The following is a 23,341-nucleotide window of genomic DNA, read 5'->3' as shown; positions in this document are numbered from 1 at the left end:
TTCTGTGTCAAATCTCTGCCTCCCTCCACAGGCACACTTGTGATTAGGTTGGCCCCACCTAAATAATCCCGGCTACTTCCTTTCATCTCAAGATCATTAATTTAATCCAATTTGCAGGGTTCTTTTCACCCTATAAGGTACCATTTGCAGGCTCCTGGGATTAGGATGTGGATCTCTTTGGGGTCCATTGTTCAGCCTACCACCCAATGTCACGTTGCAATTTATGTCTGTTTATTTTACGCAATTGGGTCTCTCTTGGGCAAGGAGAGAGACCTGCCAGATAACTGCCACATGTTTGCTAGGTGAGTGAGTGAGGAAATGAATGAATGCATGGTTTGGAGTTGAGAAGAAGGTAGCAATCCATCTGGGCTACAGAGGCTCAGAGTGAGTCCACCAAGGGCTATGGTAGCTGCAGTGGACAGCTTGTGAGGAGGTGTAGAGGATGGGCTGAGACGTTCGGCGTGGAGGAGAGTGAGGGTGCAGAGGGAGGCGAGGCTGGGGCACTCGGTGGCCGGGTCACAGACAGTCCATAGGGCACCCTAGCGGGCCTGGATTTTGTTTTAGAAGGAAGCAGTGTTGTGTGGTGGTTACTGCCGTTATCTGTGGAGTCATTACCTGGGTTCAAATCCCTTGCTGCCACTTATTTGCTGTGTAGCTGGGGAAGTGACTGACGTCTCTGAGATTCAGTACACCAACTACTTCGTAAGGTTGTTCTGAGGAGCAGATGACTTTCAATGCTTACACAGCAATCAGCACACTGCCTGGGACAGTCAAAGGGATCAGAAAGTATTTTCTGTTGTTGCCATCATTGTGTAGACGTGACTACGGTTGTTGACGATCTTTGAAGAATTTCAGTAAGCTGTGGCATGGTCAGATTTGCTTTGTAGAGAGACGCTTTGACACCCAGGGGAAGATCTGGGGACCAAGAAACCAGTTAGGAGCCTGTTAGAATGATCTGGGTGAGAGATGGAGAGGCAGAAGGCATAGGTGGGTATGAGAGGGATGCTGCCATTGGGATGTTCCAGAGATGTTTTTACTCCTGCTGATCCCTGCTCAGAATGGTTCAAGGCAGGTTTTTGAGGCCATCTGGCACCTGTGCCTCAGTCCTTGCTTTTCAGATAGGGATACGAGGCATGGCAAGGGGAAGGCACCTTGCCTTGGTCTCCAGATGACACAGTGACAGACGGGATAGACAGAGACGGGACTTAGGTCCTCGGCTTTAGTGGCAGCGCCGGCACCGGTGGGGGAAGACGGCTGATGGAGGCTTCTGCTAAAAATGCAGTTCGTCATTGCTGGGCGCGGAGGCAAGGTGGCTGTGACACGGCCTCTGTGTTGACCCCTCCACATCCTTCCACTGCCCCCCCATGCCCTAGCTCCCCTTTCCATCTTGTTTTTCACGATTCCCCACAAGAACGCTTACCAAATCTGGTAGCACAGGGGCATAGAAATGTTGTGGTTTTGAATTGAGGAAAATGGGCTTGGCTGAGTGGGCGGGGGACTAGGGGAGGCTCAGGCTGCCTGGGAGGGTGGGGGAAGGAGCTCAGTGTTCCAGCACCAGAGAAGCAAACCCTGAGTCCAAAGCAGTATGTGCTCAGGGACTCGGTACTGCGCGTCCTCCACGGTCTTCCACTCACGCCCCTTCATACATCTTCAGGAGGAAGCCAGTTCAATAGAACGCGCCGTGCGTGGCGAGATTACGATTGTTACTTCAATCATATCTTTCCCTGCAAGGATGTTGGAGGAAAATATATTTCAATGCCACGTTCAAAAGAGCTGTCATTTTTAACATGGTAAATGGGTTTTTCAAGACGGTGATGTAATTTCGTTATTTTTAATATGTTCTTTTTAAAAATGATTTTACTTTAGTTCAGATAGATACATGCTGGGGGGAAAATCTAAAGAGAACTAAAACACAGGTGGGCCATTTTAAGAAAGCTCTATGTGCACAGGTTTACAAATCCAGATCATGGGATGTACTCTTTGGTGCATGCTAGAGGTTTCTTGTAAATGGCTGGTGATAACTTGACAAGAAAGTGGAGAGAAAGGAAACACTTAAAAAAAAACGAGATAAAAAGAAACCTGTGCAGTGATTGCAAGAACTTGATTTGTGCGTGTATGTGTGTGTGTGTCCCAGCAGGGTTACAGTGGCATCATAACACTAGCTTGCATTTGGTTCTTGGCAAGGGTCAAACTATAGGGTTTGTCATCCTGTATTGGCTGGGGTGTGCATGTGTGTATACACAGAATTGAAGAGCACCTGTGAGGTGATTTGGTCCTATCCCATATGGAACCTGTGGCTCAGAGAGGGAGCATGCGGATACCAGGCACACACAGAATGGCAGGGCCAGGCTAGAGGGAACCCAGCTCCTGAAACCCCATGCAGTGCCCCTCCCATTCCTCTCTGCTGTTTGCATTTCTCTGCCATTCGCCTCTGGACACGGACATTTCCTTTCTTTTCTAGGAAAAATCAGTTGCCGGTGTCCAACAAGGTCGATGAGGAGCTGGCTGTGCTTCAGATTGGTAGGTACCAGTGAGACCTAAGTGCTGTACCCACCAGGGTCCAGGGGCTTCATTTGGTTCATCCGGGAGGTGGAGGGGCTCTCTACTGCTGGGGAGAGGACTCCTTTCCTTCCACCCCACCTCAGGAAGAAGAGGCTGGCCTGGGGAGTGAAACAGGTTTCTCTCATTCTGCTTGATGCCTTCTTCCACTGCCTGTCTCTCCTGGAGAAATCATTTTAAGTCTGAACATTTCTAGAAGCATCCTGAGAGGGAGGGGGCAGAGGAGCCTTCCGTGCATTTGGAGGTTCTTTTAGGACCACTGAGAACCTACAGAGGTCTCCAGAGGACAGTCCTCAGTCAAAATATTATTGTATAGCTCTGCCTGGAGAAGTCCATCCTTTACAGCAGTTTACAGACGTACTACTGAGGTATAAAATATGAACAACGAGGTGGATCGGTGCACAGACCTTTAGTGTTCAGGTCAGTGCCCTGCCACACATGTATGTATCTGTCTGTCTCCTCTCCAAGGTTAAGGGAAGAACCTGTCCATCCACTCTTTCGTTTTGAAGCCATCTTTTTTTCCTCTTTCTGGAATTTTCCACTCCCCAGAGGCTTATGTGTTCGCAGGCCTTGGCATAGGCAGCGGTAGAATAAAGGATGACAACCAAAGGACCAGGCAGGGAAGGATGAGGCTTGAGTGCGTTGACGTTTTCCCTCCTCCTGGAAGCTGGCAGTTTACCTGTTGGACCCTTTTGACGTATAAGAGCTGCTCACATCCTTTTCCTCTCCTTTTAAGCACTCGCTTTTACAGCAAAGGAAGAAAGCAGCTCGCCCCTTGGAAGTGACTTGTGTGAGACACGCCGTCTGACAGTTTGCTTTGATGAAGTTGAAAGGCGGGGGCAGGCTTTGGAATGATGGAGGCGGGGGTTTGTTTATTCTGCTCAGTTCTCTTCAGAGGGAACGGTTCCTCAGAGTTTTAATCATCAGTGGGGTTGCTGGTGGGATCACTCGGCCTACCCAGGAAGGGTGGACTTGGTTGGGCACAGGGCTGTGCAGAATGAGGCACGGAGCCGGGAAACCCTGGCATCTGAAGCCTTTCTGTAAAGCACTTTAAGATTTTCTAATGAAAGCCACTCCTGTTTAGACAGAAAGCGAAGCAGTTCCCGGCCTTCAGAACCCAGAGGGCTTCTATTGGGAGGAAGGCTTTTAGCTATTCTCTCGGAACCAGCTGTTTGAAGTGTGTGTGTGCTTCTGGAGGGGGGCCGACCCCTCTTGGCTAGTGGTTCGGCTGACGATTTAGCGAAGGAGATGGAGATAAAGGATAAGAGGTCGTGAAACCCGGTCACTGAGAGAAAGAGAAAAAGAAGCTTTGTGGTGGAGAGGCTCAGAAACAAGGAATAAAATTCGGTTAGAGGAACAGCATTCTCTTCCCCACCCCAGTGAATCCTTCTTTGGTTCAATTCGGCAAACTTCTGTTAGCAGCTACGTGTTCGGGCACGTGTAGGACTGTTGAAAGCTGACAGAGGTGATGATGAAAGTGGCCCTGCCTTCTTGGAGGGCAGGGTTGGGTGGGTCAGAGGAAGAGAGGTGTCCCCTGATGGCAACACACAGAGCAGATGACCAAAAGCTCTTCACTGCTTCAAGAGGTGAATAAGCCAAGTTCTGTGCTGGGTTTCAGAAATTTCCTTAGTGAGGTAGTATTTAGACTGGGTTGAAGGATGGACAAGGTCTTGTCAAGAAAAGAAGTGAAACGAGTGGTGTTTGAGTCTGTCTCTGCATGTGTGTGGAGGATAGATTTTAGGTGTAAGAGCCTGGACATGGGGCGACTAGTGAGGAGGCTCTTGGAATAGTCCAGAAAAGGGGTAATTGGCCCGTGTTCTGTCTGGGGAAGTCCTATGGGTATTGTAAGATCCTGCTCAAATACTTACCTCCTATGGGAAGGGTCCCTGACCCTTTAAGGTAGAATTGTTTGCCTCTTCTCCTCTGCCTTTATAACCTTTGCACTTGTCTCCACTGTAGCTCTTTTTTTTTTTTTTTTTTTTTTTTTTTTTTTGCAGCTCTTGCCACAGCCACAGCAGTGACACAGAGGGATTCTTTTTTTTTTTTTTTTTTGTCTTTTTGCCATTTCTTGGCCCGCTTCTGCGGCATATGGAGGTTCCCAGGCTAGGGGTCGAATCGGAGCTGTAGCTGCCAGCCTACACCAGAGCCACAGCAACGCAGGATCCGAGCCGCATCTGCGACCTCTTATACACCACAGCTCACGGCAACGCCAGATCGTTAACCCACTGAGCAAGGGCAGGGACCGAACCCGCAATCTCATGGTTCCTAGTTGGATTCGTTAACCACTGCACCATGACGGGAACTCCTCCACTGTAGCTCTTATACCGTGTTATTTGTTTGAGGTCTCTGTCTCCCCGCCTAGGCAGTGAGCTCCTTAAAGTCAAGGGTGGTGTTTTAATCATCTCTGGACCTCCTCTGTCCCTCATAATCCCTGGCACATCATGGGGGCTCCACAATGTGCACGATGAACAAGTAGAAAAGCAATGATACATTCCCGTAACAGTGGAGCGAGGAAGGTGGGGGAAATGTATGGGGCTTTCCAGAGGCTCGGTGGTCGGAGGAGGCTGGAGCAGCATGGTGTGGGAGAAGGCTGAGGTTTCGGCCTGGGTCCCTGGGGGAGGGTTGGAGAGATGGAGTCTGTTATCAGAATGGAAGCCTGGAGGGGTGCTGTGCTGAGATTCCTGAGTCTGGAGGTGTTGGGGCACTTTCAGAAGATAGCTTGTTGGTAGGAAGTACTGGGAATCTGGAAAAGGGGTACAGGGGCCTCTATTAAGTATTACTATACATATGTATATGTTTTCCTCCAAAGGATAAGTAAAATGGAATGGGAAACAAAAGCCTTTGCTTCTTTTCAACCACGCATTTACACCAGGGCCTTAAAAATAGCATTTTCAAACCACTGGCATTTGCATGTTGTCTGCTTGGCCAACATGTCATGCCGGGGTGCTTGTTTTCCTTTCCACGGCCGTCCCACCATGTCTGGGCGTGAGGCTTGGCACATGGTTCTGAACTGACTGCCTGCACAGGGACCAGCTGCCTCCTGGGAGCAGCCAAGGGAGACTGCCTCCCCATGGGCACTCTACCCAGTCTGCTCCCCCTGGGCCCCTGCTCCCACCCTCAGACTTAATTCATGGGGCTGGAGCAGAGTGTGTTTCAGCCCTGGCTCCCTCCTGGACAACCTCAGACTAAACAGAAGCCTCCAAATAGGCTTAAATCCTGCCCCCTCTGGGCCTCCAGGAAATAGTTTGACTGGAGGCATCACAAGGACACTTCAGAGCCTGGCAGAATCCTATTACTCTCCCCTTCTGTTTGGGCCTCAGATGCTTAGGGTTGAATTAATCCCACGTCCCTGTTTCTTCGTGAACATTCTCAGTATTGCTCTTTGCTCATCGGCTTCTCTCCCCTCGGCCTGTCCTTCCTTATTTCCCCTTGGCCCCACCCGCACACTCCCATGACCCTCCTCTCCATAAGTGGCCATCCTCAGTATCTAGTGATTTCTTGTTACCTGTGAATCGTTCTTGGAAAATGTGTAGTGTTGTTTTCCTTGCATATATTTATAACGGAAATAAATTGTGTTATGCTATGTATCCCATTTCTTTCTTACTTTCTCCACCATGTTTTCAAGACCTGAGTATGTTGATGGGTGAACATCTGGTCTTTATTTCAGGGTATTATTGTAAGGCTATGTCACAGGGAGGCTTTTTCAGAGACCCTAAGAGAGGTTCTCATTTAAATTCCAGACTTATTTGAAAATTTTTTCCGTCTTGAATCTGTCTCCCTTACAATGGACTGAGCCTCTAGGAGTTGGCCTCATGCTGTATCCAGTCCTCCTCCAGGGCAGAAAGGGAGGCTGTAGAATACGATATAAGGCATGTGTCCTGGGGATGTTCATCTTTTGACACCATCTCCGAAGATGTGGGTCTGGGCCAGTGACATTTCTATAGTCCAGATGCACAGGATGATGGCAGAGAATGTTGGTTTCTGTACGGAGTGGCATGCTTTTAAAAATCGTCATTTAATCTTGGGAAAATGGGGGAAGTCTCCAGAGGCTCTCTGGAGACCAGCCTGCGGCTTTGCCAGCATAATTGCCTTGGGCTGTTTTCACGTGGGTCCTTCAGCTGAGTGTTCTGGTAAATGCTGCGCCCGTGGATGTAACACCTCGCTGGCTGGGAAGGCACAGGCTGGGCTGCCAGGACTCAAGAGGGGACCCTCTCTGGTCCTCAGTCGCTCAGCTATAAGAAGACTGTGTCTAGATTGTGACTTAGTGTCCCTTGGGTTGGAGGTTCAGGGAGGTCTGACAGGCAGGATGGCAGAGCGATTAGGAGTTGCCCTGGGTTTGTAGTCTATCTCTGCCACTTTCCATCTGTGTGACTTTAGGCCAGTTGCTTAACGTCTCTAAGCCTCTGTTTCCTCATCTCTAAGTGGGGTGATGATAACTACTCTCTGATGGAGCTGTTGTGGGGCTTAGGTTATAAAATACAAGTGGTTAATAAATGAAAACCACAATAGCCATAATCTATTATGACTATTACTGTTCTCTCAGGAAGGATGGCATTTTCTTTCTAATTCTGCCCTCTTCATGTTTGTCCTCAGGGGCACAGATTTGTGGCTCACAAAGAATTTTCTGAGCCAGACTTTTCTGGGCCCGATTTACGTGTCCACAGGCAGAGCTTTCTAGTGGGCCCATAGCCAAGTCCCACCTGCCAGCATCTTTGTGGACTGGACCAGCACAAGGGTGACAAGGAGCAGAGGCTCTCACTCTGCCTTGTTCCTTCTGATGTCAGCTTGGGAGCCCCCGAGGGGATGGGGTGGATGGTGGACCCCTTATTATTGGACTTACTCCAACCATCTCAGAACTCATCAGTGTTCTAGGAGTTAAATGGCTTCCTAGTCTCTTCTCCGTGGGTCATAACAAGGAGCTCACATGGCTGTGGTTTTCTTTCAGAGGATGTGGAGGATGAATTGGTAAAGGAAGAAGTCATCCTGTCTCCAGTCCCATCAATGCTCAAGCTGCAAGTAGCGTCAAAGCCCATCGACCTCTCAGTGGCAAAGGTGGGTGTCAGCTGAAACAGGTAGGGTGATACGTCTTGATTGGCATTTGTGTGAATTGCTCTGGTGTGAATTCAAGCCATCTTGATTGAGTTGGTGTGGATGAGGCAATTTCCATCTCTCTGGCCCCATTCGTCTTGTTAAAATCTCTTGGTCAGGAGTTCCCGTTGTGGCGCGGCAGAAATGAATCCGACTAGGAACCATGAGGTTGCGGGTTCAATCCCTGGCCTCGATCAGTGGGTTAAGGATCCGGCATTGCCCTGAGCTGTGGTGTAGGTTGAAGATGCGCCTCGGATCTGGCGTTGCTGTGGCTGTGGTGTAGGCCGGCGACAACAGCTCCAATTAGACCCCTAGCCTGGAAACTTCCACATGCTGTGGGTGTGGCCCTAAAAAGGACCAAAAAAAAAAAAAAAAAAAACCTCTCAGTCATTGTTAAAATGGAAAGTTGCATGTGATGTGGAAGAAAACCTGAATGGAGGGTCAGGAAAGCTGGGGCCTAGTCCTGGCAGCTTTCTTTCCCTCTCCCTCCCTGAGATAAAAGGTGAGGCTCCAACCTCCTCCCAGTCATTCCCTGTCCAGCTCTTCTGGTTCAGAGCTGCTTCACCACATCCGCAATCAGTAACTTCAGAGCTGTGAAGGGAACAGGACAATTGTCCTCATTAGCTTCACTCTGCTCCTACACTGTTGGCAGAGCTGGACTCAGGCTGGGCTGCAGTGAGGGAAGGACAGGGAAGTGGGGCCAGTTCTTCAGCACCATCTGGATTCTCCCCAGTGGCCTCCTGGAGTCAGGAATCGGGGAGCCGGTTCCTGACCTTAGCAGCCTCCTTTGCAGGGATGTCCTGGATTCTCCAGCATCTCTGCTGCCAGACGGCCTCGCCCATCCCCAGGGCCAGCGGTTCCTGCAGGATGGGTTGCTCTTCCTGCTGTCCTCCACTGGCTTTTCAGCCAGGATCCAGGAGGGAAAAACTCAGGAGGACCCAGCTGACCCTGTTCTCTTCCTACTCACCAAGTATTTACTCAGCACGTGGATAAAAAGCTGAAGGTTTTTTTCGAGGTTTTGTCCTTCCCCATCCCTCTCCTCCCTTTTGCTTCCTTCTTTTGAAACCACAGGGAGCGGGTCAGACACATTTAAGTGGCCCTAAGCCTAGGGATAAATGGTCTGGCTGTCTGCAAGGCTATGGTGCTTTGCAGTGAGTACTACTCTTTTGGGAAGGGCCCTCTGGAGGCCCCCCAAGACCACCCAGCAGTAGCATCTCCAAAAGCAGCTGAAAAAAACTGAGGCAGAGAAGAGGAGGATCCAAGACGTGGCATCCCCAGCAAGTAGGACCCAGATTTCCAAGCCTATGACCTGGCCACCATACTGTCCTTGCTGGGAGCTGTCATTGTGTGATCAGAGGACAGACATGGGCTTCAGCCAGAAAACCCAGGTTCCTATAGTTTCTAGACTCTCAGGAAACTCAGTTCAAATACATGGATGACTGTAGTTGGTGCAAAGAGGGCCACAGCCCTGGCAGGTGAATTCACGCATCCCTCCATCCCGTGTGCTGCCAGTCCACCCTTGATGACATGTTAGACAAATGCTCTGTCATAGAGGTTTCCCTTGTACTTAATGAAAGATAAAAAGAAATGATTCTAGAGGAAAATAATGTGAGTCTCTAGGAAGGATCTGATGAGGAAAGGGACTCTGAGCGGGTAGTGACAGAATCCACGTGCTGGCCCTTGAGACTCCTGGATGTAAAATCATGACAGAGAAGCAGCAGCCAGCGTGGGAGAGTGTGTCTGGGGAGAGGCTCTCTTTCCCATCCAAGGGCTGGTCAGCAGAGAGGGGTTGGCACTTTCTGGGGGTCTGAAGGGTGAGCCCTGGAAGATGAATAACAGCCAGAAGTTTCGAGAAGACAGAGCTGTGAAAAATAGAGGGTTGCTTTGGGAGGTGGTGGGAATCCCTTCCGTTGGTGGTTGGGGTGTACAAGCCAAGTTTGGGGGGACTGCTCTCTGGTGGTGTTGTGAGAAAGGGTTGTACCAGTGTGGGGTTGTCAAACATTTTCTGTTAAGGGCTAGGTAGTATATTTTGGGCTCTCTGTTGCAACTACACAACTCGGCCATTGTAATATAAACATAGACAATATGTAAACAAATGGACATTGCTGTGTTTCAGTAAAACTTACTTACAAAGCAAGTGGGGGGGGGCGCTAAATTTGGCCTGTGGGTCACAGTTTGCTAGAGCACCAGTTGTCAGATTTGACTGTGCCTATAGAAATTACCTGTAGTTTTAGAAGCTACAGGCACTAGTGTCTGCCACCCAGGGATTCTGCTTTAGTTGGCCTGGCATGTGGTCTGTGCGTCAGGATTGTTCAGAGCTCCATAGGTGATTACAGTGTGTGGTCAGGCTCCTCTGAAATCCCTAGTAAAACTAAAATTTTGTGTTTCAAGGAACCTCTAAGGAACATAAAAAGATTTTGGCCTGGGTGGGCACAGGCATGTTTGGTTACAGATGTTCCAGGGGTAAGAGCCTCAGGGTTGATTTTCTCCTTCCTCAAATATGAGAAGAATGGGTTTGCAAAATAAAAAGAAAATAGATTACCCTGCTGGAAAACAGATTACACTGCTAGAATTCAAGACCAGCTCCTGTGGGAATGCAAACACCCAGCAGTGTATTGTTTGCTTTTAAAACAACCAATAAAACTCTCTTTTCTCCTGACAGGACATAAAGACCCTTCTGTTTGGGTCCAGCCTTTGCTGTTTCAATGAAGAATGGAAACTTCAGAGTTTTGCCTTTAATGACGCAGCCTCGTTAAAATATGGCATTGTGCAGAACAAGGCAGGTTGTTTTTAAGCTTCCCAGGGACTTTCTCTGGGCCCACCGTGGATAGAGGTGCCTGTCCCTGGGCTTGGTAAATCCTGTGAGGATCACCTGGGCTAGCCCCACATTGGCCCACTTGTCACCCCGGGGGGAACCTCACATGTGGCTGGCAGAGCAACCGCGATGCATGGTGCTGGAGTCCTCGCTGAGAGGCGGCAGAGGGGCCCTGCCTCTGGGAGGGGGTATCAGAGAAGGTCCTTAGGCTGATGTTGAGAAATGACATTGCAGGCAGAACTGCAGAAAGGACACTGGAGGCAGGTGGCTGCACACACAGAGGGAGGCTGTGTGAAGGTCCAGGGTCTATAGGAAGTGGTAAAAGTATTAAGCCTGGGAGCTCTCATTGTGGCTCAGGGGTAACAAACCTAACTAGTATCCATGAGGATGCAGGTTCCATCCCTGGCCTTGCTCAGTGGGTTAAGGATCCAGTGTTGTCATGTCCTATGGTGTAGGTCGCAGACGCGGCTCGGCAGCTGCAGCTCTGATTCGACCCCTAGCCTGGGAACTTCCATGTGCTGCAGGTGCAGCCCTAAAAAGCCAAAAAAAAAAAAAAAAAAAGTATCAAGCCTGAGGACCAGAAGTGCATGAAGAGGGAAACACATAGGTAGATGGTGGCAGGATTTGAACATGGCTTATATACGTTTCTCAAGATACACACTTTCAGGGCCAGAAGACACTCTAAATCTGGTGGCTCATCCAGGTTCCACTTCTCAAGCCCCAGAAGCCTCCCCTGCCTACACTGCCTGAGGAAGAGCTCCAGACCACCTGCTTCTCTCCCCAACACGGCCAAGTCAGCATGTGTTCTTGCACCCCGAGTACAGGGCACTCGTGGCCCGCTGCTCTGACGGTCCTCGTACTTACTGATGCCTTCAAGGAGCCCTCTCCCTCTAAGACACCCCTACTGGGTGCTGAGGCAGGCCTCCAGCTAGACCTAGATTGGTCAGACAAGTGGAGGCTGCCCAAAGGGCTAACTTCTAGCTGAGCTGGTACAAGGAGGCTTCCTGGAGGAGGCCTTTAGGATGGGCCTTGAACCTGGGCAGTCAGTTGACACGCTGAGGCCGTGGCCATGGAAACAGGATGCCTGTGGGGATAGCCCTGGCTCCCCACTCGCCCGGTTGTGAAGAGCCACTTTCCTCCCATCACACCACAGACTTGCTCCTTCCTCTAACAAGGGGCACCAGGGCCTTTGTCCCCCCCTGCCCAATTCAGGTCAGCTTCCTAGAAGTCGTCACCATGTCAGAAAACCCTGTTTGAGGGGCGTCGGCTCCCCATGTTCTGTAACCTGCAGAGGCTGGTTCTGGAGGCAGAGCTGCTCCGGCTCTGCCCTGAGCCAGTTCTCACGGGCACTCATGCTCGACCCTCTTTGCAGGGTGGTCCCTGCGGGGTTCTGGCGGCTGTCCAAGGCTGTGTCCTACAGAAGCTCCTGTTTGAAGGAGATAGTGGAGCCAGCTGCGCTCGGTAAGTCAATGCTCATTCCAGCAATATCTTCTTTTCCCAGAGCTTCTCCACACTGTCCAGAAAAAATAAGCAAGGAAATGTGTGTGTTCCCTGATATTTCCCGTCTTCTGGAAAGGGAAACGGCAGCTGGCTAACAGGGCCAGTGCTGACCAGTCTAAGTGACCTCCGTGCATCTGAGAGCAGGGAGGCTGGCAAGTCATGCTCATAGGGGCGGCGGCTGGGCAGCTCAGCAGCTGCCCGAATCCCGACCACACGTCACTCTGCTGACCCTCCATCCCCACGGAGCCCAGCTCTTCCTCCCCTCGTTACCCCACCTCTGTCAGCAGCCATCTCCACGCAGTCCAGACAGCCCCACACGATACGGCTGCTCACCCCTGGCCATTCACTCTCCACCTTATACCCTGAATAGTTGCCCATGGCACCTCATTCTCATTTTCACTCCCTCAACAGGCATTTCTGGAACATTCTCTCTGTGCAGGCACAAGTGATACAGAGAGGCACAGATGCATTCTCTCTCCTCCAGAGCGCTCTGTGAAGTTGAGTTATGGAGAGAAACCCATAATCCTATCTTGTGGTTGGTACTGAGATAGAAGGATTATTGAGGGGCTGGCCAGGACCAGGGCAGCTCAGCCAATCTGAGAGGACAGCCCTCTTACCTGAACCAGTAACTGCCTGCCCAGTTGTACCGAGTCACCCTCAGGCTACAGAACTTCTGGCACTTTTTTTTTTTCTTTCAGTTGAAATCTATCATACATAAAAAAGTACACAACTCAAAAAAGTGCACAACTCATATGTGTTCTGCTCTGTGAATTATTGTCAAATCACATGCCTGTGAACATATCACCCAGCTCAAGAAGGAAAATATTTCCAGCACCCCAGAAGCATCTTCCTGCCTCCATTCTCCTTCCCAGTGTTGTAATTAAGTGGATTTGGAAATCACAGTTTAGTTTTGCCAATTCCTGAACTTTAATTAAAGGGACTTGTTCTTGACATAGGCATTTTGGTGCCTTTTTGGTGGGGGGGAAAACAAAACCCATCCCCCATTTATTCATGTTTAAATTCCTGGGAAAAGCACTAGTTCCCCAGACATCTAGTCAAGCTTGGTGCAAATGGAACACATTTTACCATTTTAAAGGAGGATGTAGCCTTAGAGTTGGAGTAAAGGAAGCTTTTCATGCTTGGCATTTAATAATTTGTTCAATAATATGGCTTCTCTAGTTACTTTGCAAAGTAACAATCCAAGGTTCATCTTTCAGGCTGAAAGATGCTAACCGTAAGTATAGTGTAGCCGGAAGGAAGCCCAGTGGCATAGCATTTCCACAGCAAGGCCCCACCTTGTCCCATCCCACCCCCCAGCCTGCTCTGGAGTCCAGGCCAGCAAAGCACTGTCCACGCTGTGGCTGGGAGAGCCCCTTGAAGGGGTCAGCACAAGTGCACGCCCTGCCCATCCTCCCTCCTTGCACTGGGGAGAAACACAGGACTCAGAAGGGCAGCCATGGCCTTGGCTTCATGCCCCCTAAGACTGAACATGAGATCCAGACGAATAGGAGGCCACGGAGGACGTGAAGGGAGCTCAGGGCCCAGGGATGTGAGGAGGGTGGGGCAGGCCTTCTGGAGGAGTGACATTTTAATCTTACGGCTGAGCTGGAGGAGGAACTGATTCAGTTCCCACGCAAGCCTGTTCCTCCCTTGATTTTCCCTCCCAGCAAATCCCCTAGAGGCCTTCTCCGGCTCCTGCCACGCAGAGGCTGTGACCTCCCAGCTGAGACAAGCCCGGGCCTGCCTCAAGGCCCCTACCAATGGGTGCCCTTTCTATCCAAGTGATTACCTGTCCCGTGTCTGCCCCTTGGGACACAAGCGCCCTGAGAACAGGGGCCTTCCTGGGCCGCCTGGTCCCTAGCCGGTCCCTGGCATCCAGCCCCAGACCTAGTCCATGGGAGAGGCCTTCAGAATTTTTTTTGGATGAACGCATGGACAAACGCATGGGTTCTCCAGACCAACAGGAGGGGAGGGACAGTATTCCAGCAAGAAGAGTGGTGTGCAGAGGCCTGAGTTGCCTGGAGAGGCCAGGGCAGGGTGTAGAGGGCAGGCCAAGGCCCAGGTGGCAGGTGGGTTAGGGCCAGACTGCCAGAGAGGCCTCGGGTCCAGCAGCCTGCTTGGGTCAAGCTTGGGCCTTGGCCCTCATGGGAAATGTCTCATAACTCATTTCAGCTCCATGCCCTTCAGAGCTGCTTTTGGACTTGGACTTTGGACTTCTCAGGGAAAGTCTTTTCCCAGCCATCAGGAGGGGGTGTTTCTGCCCAGGGTTTCTTGTTGCCTACCCTGCACCCCCACCAAGGGGATGTAAGAGCCTCTGGACCCCCAGGCATGTCCTCAGGAGAGTTCTACTCTCCACACCAGAGAGGGCAGCCAGGGCTTGGAAGGCAGAAGGTCCTTCAAGCTGGGGGCCCAAGATGGCTCCAGGTAGAAAGAAAACTGTACCGGCTGTGGGAAGTGAGTTCTTCCCTACCCGCCACTGCCTGCCAGCCAGCCAGACCTTCCATTTGTACTCACAGTTGTCTATTTATTTAAGCACCAACTAGATGGAGAGCTTGCCAAGGCTCTGCTGGGAAGAGGGGGCGGAGGGCGGGGGGATTGCAGCCTGGCCCCCAGGGGTTCCCTCTCATCTGAGAGCTTGAGAGAAGAGTCAGGGCCAGCCTAGGTTGAAGGCCCTCAAAGGCTGGGCTGCAGGGGCAGAGCTGGATCCTGGCGGGCAGTGGTGGGTTGGCAGAGGGGTGGGGGGGAGGGCCGCTGGCTGCTGGGGGTTATGTGGAGTGTGCCAAGGGGTCCTGCTCGTGGGGAGGCCTGTGCTGAGCAGCCAGGAGAACTCCACCTGCTGGTCAGGCAGGGCCTCTCCTGCAGGCAGTGTGGAAAGATCCATGCTGCAGAGGAGTGACCTTGCCTGTCTTTTCAGCCCCCAACTATGGGTGATGCTTGTAGTGCCCTCTGCTGCTGCACCCCTGGGGTGAGTCCTTCTGGTTCAAGCCAAAGCCAGGGAAGTGAGGGGATGGGGCCCGGGGCTGGCAGCCGAGGAAGGAGGCGAGAGCAGTCTGGGTCGCCCTTGGCTGAGGTGAGGCCCTGCATCTTAGAGGCCACAGAAAGTCATCTTGGCCAAATGGGCATGGGTGCAATCTATAGGTGCCTGTGCTGTGCCCAGCACTGTGGTCCTTAGCTTGTCCCAGGATGGGGGTGTCTGAAGAGAGGACTGGACTGGCCACACACCAGGATTACAGCGGTGGGCGAGCAGGGCCTCCCCTTTCCCCTTTTGTGAATCTCTGTCCTGCTCAAGTCTGACTCCGTGTCCTTCATAATTCATCAAGGGCCATGCTGCTGGGTCGGATGCGGGGATGACCTGACGTGGTACATGTAGGGAAACTGAGGCCCAGGGTGGGAAAGACGCTTGCCCAGGTCACACCTGGCCTCCATGGCAAAGCCAAGCCTGGCACATGATGCTGTCCATCACACCACGTTGTGTCCTAGAAGGGACTCTGAATACCAGGAGAGCCAGAGGGGCCAGGAGGGGCTGGCAGCAGGAGGCTCAGTGTCATGAGCTTGAAACACCTGAGGGCTGGACCCCCAGATGGACTCTCAGTGACCAAGGTGCAGCTCTGTAGTTTACCAAGGGCTTCTGGGCAGAACCTCCCTATTTTTCCTAATCTGGAAACAAATAAATACAGAAGATGACAGACAGTAATACAGTAATCCCCTGGGCACCTGCTGCCTCATGAAAGCAAAGGGTGACATCCCTGCAGGGACTGCTCAGCCCCAGCCTCTCTGGTTTCACTGATCCATTTGTAGGATTTTAACATCAATTGATTGGGTCATTGATGTTGCTGCATGGGTTGTGTGTTCTGAGCTGTGTTTAAGCCTTCAGTACTCCATTTTGACTCTGAAATTCCAGGATTTCAGAAATGATCTGGCTTATAGGAAAAAAAACCCAAAACTAATAAAGCAAAACCAGACCAGTTCCTCTGTTCTCTTCAGGAACACCACGATGGCCCGCCTGCTACACAGAGGCGGCACCTGTAGCTGCCAAACTATGGGCCCTGCAGGGGATCCGGGACTGGGCCGGGGGGCCTTTCCGTGCTGATCTGCAGACCCAGGCGGGGAATGGTTCTGTGAAAGCAGCACGAGGATGTGACTGCGCCCTCCAGGGAAATCATGCTGAAGTAAAGGCTTCTTGGCACGGGTGGTGTTTTTCCTGCAGGACTGTCTGGCTTCATTAAGGTTCATTCCATCAGGCCAGCAGCCGGCTTCTCCTCAATCGGGGCGGACAGAGCCGGGCGGCAGGACCTGGTGTTTTTCCACTCGAGGAGGGGCTGTGCCGGCCGGCGGCTCAGCTCGTGGGAAGAGACGATGAACCTCGTTCCCCTGCGGGCCTGGGCAGCACCTTGGGCAAGGGAGCTGTCCTCTCGCTGAGGAAGTTGAGGCCCTTGTCCAAGGCCTCTCTGGACATTAGTTAGCGGAGCCAGGCTCTGAACTAGGTCCGGTGGGCCCCAGGCCAGCCTTCTTCCTCCGGCAGGGTTTGACCCTGAGAGCGAGTGGAAAGGCCTGCAGTCACTGGCCAGCTTTCCTCTGGTTCTTCTGCAGGCTCAGATGGGTGGGCACATCAGAGTGGACGGGTCAGCCTGTTTTGACATCACGAGGGTAGAAATATCTCTTTAATCTGAGAGACTTGGGTAACGAGACAAATGTCTTATTCCTCCCCGCCCACCACCATCCTGCATTTCTGTGAAGACTTAGGCTTTTTAAAAAAGAAACTTCTCTTGGTTTAAGAGCCAGGCCAGGTGCTAGGTTCATGGTAGGAACTTGATAAACACGCGTGTCCCTGATCGAGGCAGTGAAGGACCATCCTTGTCACCCAGGTGAAGGCAGACAGTGACCTGGTGAAGGTGGAGGCTAGGTGGCTCACCACACCTCCCTCCTTCCTCTGTCGCCTGCATGCCCCAAAGCCTTGTCTTCCCTGGGCCCGGTTACGTGGCAGGACGACAAGGCTGGACTGACATGTGGGGCCATCTGGCCCAGTGGCCGCCTTGATGGGTGGGGAGGTGAGACCAGTGACGGCAAGGGGCTTCCTCAAGGCCTTGAGCCGGGAATGGAACCCCGGTCTGACCACCGTACTACCCTGATGCCTGTTTTGTGGAAGGCTGTGACTCAAAAGAGCAGGCTGGAGAAGACTGGGGGAGGATGGAGGGGCTAAATGGAAGCCAGTGAAAAGAATGACGACTTTTGTATAGAAACATGGAGGTTCAGAGGGTCTATAATTGGGGCCTGTGAGGCCTGGAAAATACGCCCGGCCCAGGAGCCAGGTCTCTTGATGGTGTTGCAGGTGCTGGAAAGTGGGCTCAGAGGCCGAGGGATGCTGGTTTCCGACACCAGGAACTCGAGACAGCTGCTTCCAGCTCCCCACTCTCTGCTTCCTCCCTCCCTGCTGTTTCTCCTTGTCCAGGTTTTACTATGTGACCTTGGGTAAATCATTTAGTCTCTGTGCTTTGGGTTTCCCCATTTTAAAAGGGGGCAACAATAGTACCTCCTTCATAGGGTGGTGGGTTTTTTTTGTTGTTGTTTTTTGTTTGTTTGTTTGTTTGTTTGTTTTAAATGGCCGAACCCACGGCATATGGAAGGAGGTTCCTAGGCCAGGGGTTGAATCTGAGCCACAGCTGCTCCTTTAGCCTACTGTGCCAGGCTAGGGATCGAACTCATGCCTGCCCAGCTACCCGAGCCACTGCAGTTGGATTTTTAACCTACTGTGCCACAGCGGAAACTCCTGTGGGATGGTTTTAATGATTAATGAAATAGTACTTGTGAAGTGCTTCTCACAGTGCCTGGCACATGATAATGTCTTCATGTATGTTGGTTTTTAAGATCTTACTTGTGGCCACACTGAGAAGCTTTCTATCAAGCGTTACCGGCTTCAGTAAGTTAGTGTAGAACATAGTGAGGATTTGGAAGGTGACCTGGTGCCATCTGCACATTTTCCAGCACAGATGTTCTAGGCAGAGTATACAGCCCAGGCATAACTTTGCACCACTCACTCCTACCCACAGTGAGCGCCTTAACTGGGGAAGGTCTGGTCCCACCGAGCTGTGGGAGGGGCCCGTGGGGAGGACGGGAGGGAGGGCAGGATGGAGCAGAGCCAGGCACTGGCTGTACAGCTCAGCCAAGGAGCAAGGCACCCTGGTACCCAGCAGAGGCAGGAAGGGGTGAGGCTGACATGACTGCCAGTCACCTGGGTGGGGGCAGGGCAGGAAACAGGAGCCGTGGGGATGATGGGGTCCACAGTCATGAGTTCTTATCCCACAGAGATCAACGTCCAGTCCCTTCTCCTTTGTCTGATGAGTCCTACTTTCCAGGCCCTGCTTGGTCCTTGGCAGCCTCTCCTGAAACCCAGGGCAGCGCTTCCTCACCTTTGTTTTCATAGTTGACGGTGGCCCGGGCCAGCGCTCCGCACAGCTCAGGCCATCCGGTTTGCTGATGGCGTGATCACTGTCTCCAGAGGAGCAGGGGGCTTCCTGAGGCCGCGCCAGTGCCAGGGAGCCTGCGTTTCATTTCTCAAGTTGTTGGATGCTTGCTGGTCTCTTTGGGTTTGAAAGATGGCCTGCTGTCCGCGGCTGATCACATTCACATCAGATGTTCACCTTCCCGTGACCTCTTTGGCCACAGCCGACGTGCAGACTTGAGGTTTCCATAAAGACAATGCTGCCCTTTATTGAACATTCACCACACGCCAGGCCCTGGGCCAAGGGCTTTACACATGTCACCCCCAAGGCGATGAAGGAGGTACCACTGTCATGGCCAGCTTGGGCATGGGGAACCTGAGGGACCCTATGTCCTGTTGAGTCACAACAGTCTTGGTGCAGACGGCTGGCTCGGTGTCCTAGGCACTGGCCCGGGTCACAAGCTGCCCGCCATGCTGACCTGCGTCCTGATCTCATGGTTCCCCTTTCCTGCCCTGAGGGGAAAGAGAGAACACCTGTTTTCTTTCCCCCTCACAAGCTCAGCCTGGAGCTCAGGAGTTCCTTGGCGACGGAATGCGTGGAAACTCCTGTGTTCCTGTGAACCCTGGCAGGGTCCTCAAGCCCCCTTTCGTTTGTTTGGAAGGGAGACACTCAACACCCAGCCCACTTTTGTAACAGTTTAGAAAAGCTTCAGAATCCAGGGTGGGCAAGAAGCGCCACTCGGTGGAGCCCTGGAGATGTGAATCTGAGAGGAGCACCCCCTTCTCTCTCGTTGACTTTGTGCGCTGGGGGCCTCTTGGTGACGGTGTTCAGGGTAAGAGAGCTCTCTGCCATTTTCGACACCCGCTGACTGTCTGCTCTTCTTCTTAAACCCTTTTGCTCCTAAGACTGTAATGGCTTGTCTCTGAGCTCTGCCCCTCCTGTCTGCCTCCCCCACCTCACCCCTGCGGTAGAATTCCACGGGCCCCACCCTTAGCCATGACCTCTGCCTTCCTCATCCTGTCTCTGGGAAATCTTAGGCGCTCAGAGTGCCAAGGATGCCTCATGGGCTGGTGGGCAGTAAACCTCTACTCGGCCCAGATGGCTCTTCCGGGCTTTGGAGCAACAGCTTCACCCGGGGCCCCACACGCACCTCCAGCTGCTCCCTCTTCCTGCCCCCATTCCTCATTTCAGTTGGTGGTACCACCATGTACTCACTCAAAACCCAGCAGTCACCCCAAAGCCTTCCCTTCCCACATCCCCAGGCCCTGTGTCTAAGTAACCAGCACTTTACCCTCGGAATCTGTATCAGCTCGGGGAGCACAGGGCACCTGCTTGCCCGAGCCGTTGTCTTCAGGGGTTTGGATATCGAGACTGACGGGGCTGGGGCAGAGCAGGGCCATGCCTCTGCCTAGAATGGCAGCAGTTCCAGGCTTGGTTCCAGGGCTTTGTCTGAACTTGCAGCCTTTCCTTCCGACACCTCTGGGCCCTGCCAAACCCCCAGAGGCCCCTTTGCTCCATGGGTGATTTTTCTGCCTGCTGCCCCTCCAGTCCTGCAGAGGCCTCTCCCTCAAGTCTATTCCCCTGGTTCTCATCTGCGAGAGTCTCTGGGCTGCAGGGCCCCTCGGGTGGCAGAAGAAAGGACAGGCCATCTGCCACAGGGCTGTGCCATCTCTGACTTATATCCTTGCAGGTATAAACACATTTCCTTTTTTGTCCTCAGGCAGCTGCAGCCTTCAAACGCTCACAGGACCCACTGCTTGGCCCTGGCCATCGCAGACATTGTGTGGCGGGCCGGGGGCCACGAGAGAGCCGTGGTCACACTGTAAGTGCTTCCCAGGGCTGTGCTGCTACCACTCAGCCTCAGACAGGCACAGCTGCAGGCAAGCTGGCCTGTGCTTTCCTGTCCTCGGGCAAGTCTCTTCCCCCACAGGCTGTCTGGGCCTAAGGACTGTGTCTATGTCCCGTCCAACTCCTGCTCTGTGCTGGGAGAAGCCCAGAGAGTCGGCCTGATGTGCTGGAAAGCCCTGCCCTGGGAGAAGATCAGCCCTCACACAGCCCCCGTGGGGAGGGGGTCAGACCTGGGGACTCCCTCTCTGGGGAGCACTGAGCCTAACCCGCCTGAGAAAACCCCTGGCCCAGGGGCAGCCTGCTTCTCTCTATTTGTCTGAGCCGGAGGCCTCGGAAAACAGCCCCTCAGTCGACCGGTCTTCCCCTGCGCCAGTCCCCAAAGCATGCTCGAGTTTGCTCTGTCACTTGGATCCCCGTTCTGCTGAGGAGGAGACTCAGGGACGTGAGAGGTCACTGGCGGAACCGGCACAGTCTTTTCCCTGCTGCCTCTGTCCCACTGCTGGAGGATGTCATCCTTGTCATTTCCGTGGACGGTCACCGGTTCTTCAGCCTGACGCTGCAGAGCGGAAGCACCACCTCATCCCGGCGTGTGGCTAAGCTTTAGCAAAGGGGTGCCCTTTGGGACCAAGGACCACACCCTGGCGGGGCACAGTGGTCAGTAGAGCACAGTGCTTAAGAGACTGCAGAGGCTGGTCCCAGTGCTGTTAGTTATTGCCTGCTTGCCCTTGAGCAATTGGCTCAGCCTCTCTGCCTAACCTGTTTACTCATCTGGGAAGCGAGGGCGATGATGATGATTACTTACTGGGCTGATTGTGAGAATTAAATGAGTCAATATAAATGGAGTATATAATAAATGAAAATAATATTATCGGTCAGTTTAAATCATTGACCACATTAAAAAAGTGGTAAATAATAAGATGAAGCACTTGGGATAGGTCTGGCACATACCAAATGTCATGTCAGTGTTAGGTATTATCATTGTCCCTGTTCTTGTCTGGTGCTTGTCCTTGGTACCCATGTTCCAGGTAACTTTTGATCCCTGGTCTTTAGAATCCAAGGACCTGCATGGCAGCCCTGAGAGCAGATGGGGCAACATTCGTCTCTCCTCACGTTACAGATTAGGAAATAGAAGCCCAGAGAGGGACAGTGGCTGATCCAAGGCTGCATAGCAGGCCCCAAACCCAAATGCCTCGTTTTTGTCCAGGCCTTCCTGGGCTGCAAACAGATGTCCTCCAAGAGGCCGGAGGCCAGACTTCCTCAAGTCCCCAAGAACGAAGGGCAAGTCAGCATCCTCAGTCTGGAAATAGGTTCGGCAGTGGATGAGAGGCCAACGTGCTGCTGCCAGGACTTGAATTTGGTTCCTGAGCTCTCCGCTGACTGTCGTTCCATTCCATGGCCCCCACTGTACCCTGTTGGTGAACTCTGCAGACCAGCCTAGCGGGGAGCTCAGAGCAGGACCATGAGAAGCGCTTTGCTCTCTCCTCTCCCCTGGGCCACCTTTGCGTTTGTCCTCTTTGAGCTGCCGTGTGGTTTCACCCTGGCTTCAGGGCATGTCTCCTCTCCACGCAGAGACTCATGCATCTCCCTTTCCTTTTTAGGGCTTCGGGAACACAGCAGTTCAGTCCAGCGGGGAAATACAAAGCAGATGGAATCTTAGAAACAGTACGGCTTTCTGGAAAATTATCACGCAACCTTTGGCTTTGTTTGGGGACAGTCTCCTTTCATATAAGTAAATCCTTCCTCAGCTGGGATGGCCCAGCCCTGCCTGTGGCCCGGGCCATCAGACTCCTCCACCTGGGGTTGGGGTGGGGCAGAGGTGGGCGGCTTTGGGATGGGCTCTGGCCAGATCTGGCTTTATGGCTGAAAGGCTCATGAGCACCCTGTCACGTCAAGGTTGTGCAGAGCCTGAAGTCCCCCAACGCACAGCATTCTGCACCTGATGCCTTTTGGCTAAACGCCAGCCTTTCCTGTGTCCCTCTTTATATGTCACAGCATCCTCTCTGGGATTGTTATGAGCGGGTAGCGGGGGTGGGAGGAAGAGAGAGAGGAAGTTAGACAACAGAGGAGTTTTGATGGACAGAGCTCCAGCCATAAATCAGACCCAAGTAAGACAAAGGTTGGGAAAGAAAGGAGAGACGTGAAAATGCAGAAACAGTGCCATTTCCCGCAAATCAACCTCCTCTTTACTGAGGATTTGGTTGTACTTTGTTTCCTTTGACCATGCTTTGGGCATATGTGGCCCGGGGATCCTAATTAAGCGTCTCACTTTGTTGGATGTTTTCTGTAAAAGTGTTTTTTTCTAATCAGCCTGAGAAAGCACAGGAGGCTTATGACCACTGCTTCCCATGGGAGTCAGGACACTGCCAGCTGGGCTTAGAACTGGCCTGGCGATGGCCGTCTGGATGGGTGACCCACCCTGTACCCTCCTGCACCCCCTGCCCCAGGGGTTTCTCTGATATCCATGCCTAGCCCTCATGGTGCAGCCCTGCCATGCGTGATGCCAGCTCCTGGGTTTTGGTCCCATGATGAACAAATCCTGGGGTCTCTAAAGCAGACTCAGTATTGCTGCAGGGCAGCAGCCCCAGAGACCTGGGCTGGGCCCTGCAGCCTCTAAGTCGTGCCTCTCCACCCCGGTGGGGGAGTGCCACTCCACCCCGGCTCCCGAGGTCACTCTCTCTGACTGCGGGGCGTTCCTCAGTGGGGTCACAGAAGCTAATCCAGCAGAGGGCCCTGAAGTCGGGGCCACAGAAGCTAATCCAGCAGAGGGCATCCATGGGGCTCGGGCAGTTCACTGTGTGTGTTTGTGTTTCTCAGCTCATACTCCACAGTTTGACCTGCTATGAGGAGCTGGTGACTTTTCTTCAGCAGAGCATCCATCAGGTATGAACAGTGGTCTAGTTTGTGGCATGTGCATTGCTAAGCCTCTGCTTTCTTTGTGGAAGAGATGCTGGTGAGCTGGGTTTGTTCCTCATTCTTCCTCACCCTGGGGCGGGGAGTGATGTTGTCTGCAGAAGAATGGGCTTGGGGCAGAGGATCCAGTCTCTGCCACTGTGTCCTTGAGGGCTGGTCATGGCTACAGGTAAGGGAGCCA

The 23,341-nt window shown here is 52.5% G+C and overlaps 1 protein-coding gene across 11 annotated transcripts in view; it reads left to right on the top strand.

Moving 5' to 3' along the window:
• MINDY4 (MINDY lysine 48 deubiquitinase 4) overlaps positions 1 to 23,341 on the top strand; it is a 115,144-nt gene that overhangs the window by 42,767 nt on the left and 49,036 nt on the right. For 10 of the 11 annotated variants that reach the window (XR_014834325.1, XR_014834322.1, XR_014834321.1 and 7 more), the window contains exons 6-12: positions 2,462 to 2,520; positions 7,505 to 7,611; positions 10,310 to 10,426; positions 11,835 to 11,923; positions 20,123 to 20,224; positions 21,849 to 21,912; positions 23,065 to 23,130. Coding sequence is in view for 3 of the 11 variants with exons in the window: in XM_085005903.1 (XP_084862029.1) it covers positions 2,462 to 2,520; positions 7,505 to 7,611; positions 10,310 to 10,426; positions 11,835 to 11,923; positions 20,123 to 20,224; positions 21,849 to 21,912; positions 23,065 to 23,130 (604 nt within the window). In the remaining 8 variants the exon portion in view is untranslated. The remainder of the gene's footprint in view (positions 1 to 2,461; positions 2,521 to 7,504; positions 7,612 to 10,309; positions 10,427 to 11,834; positions 11,924 to 20,122; positions 20,225 to 21,848; positions 21,913 to 23,064; positions 23,131 to 23,341) is intronic. The other variant, XM_085005904.1, reaches the window with a different exon arrangement.

The sequence above is a fragment of the Sus scrofa genome, chromosome 18 (assembly GCF_054392235.1).
Source record: "Sus scrofa isolate SSC_HxYL_T2T_F1_AM1 chromosome 18, Sscrofa_HxYL_maternal_Yorkshire_Landrace_v2.0, whole genome shotgun sequence".
Lineage (NCBI taxonomy): Eukaryota > Metazoa > Chordata > Mammalia > Artiodactyla > Suidae > Sus > Sus scrofa.
This window is presented reverse-complemented; position numbering and strand designations above follow the sequence as displayed.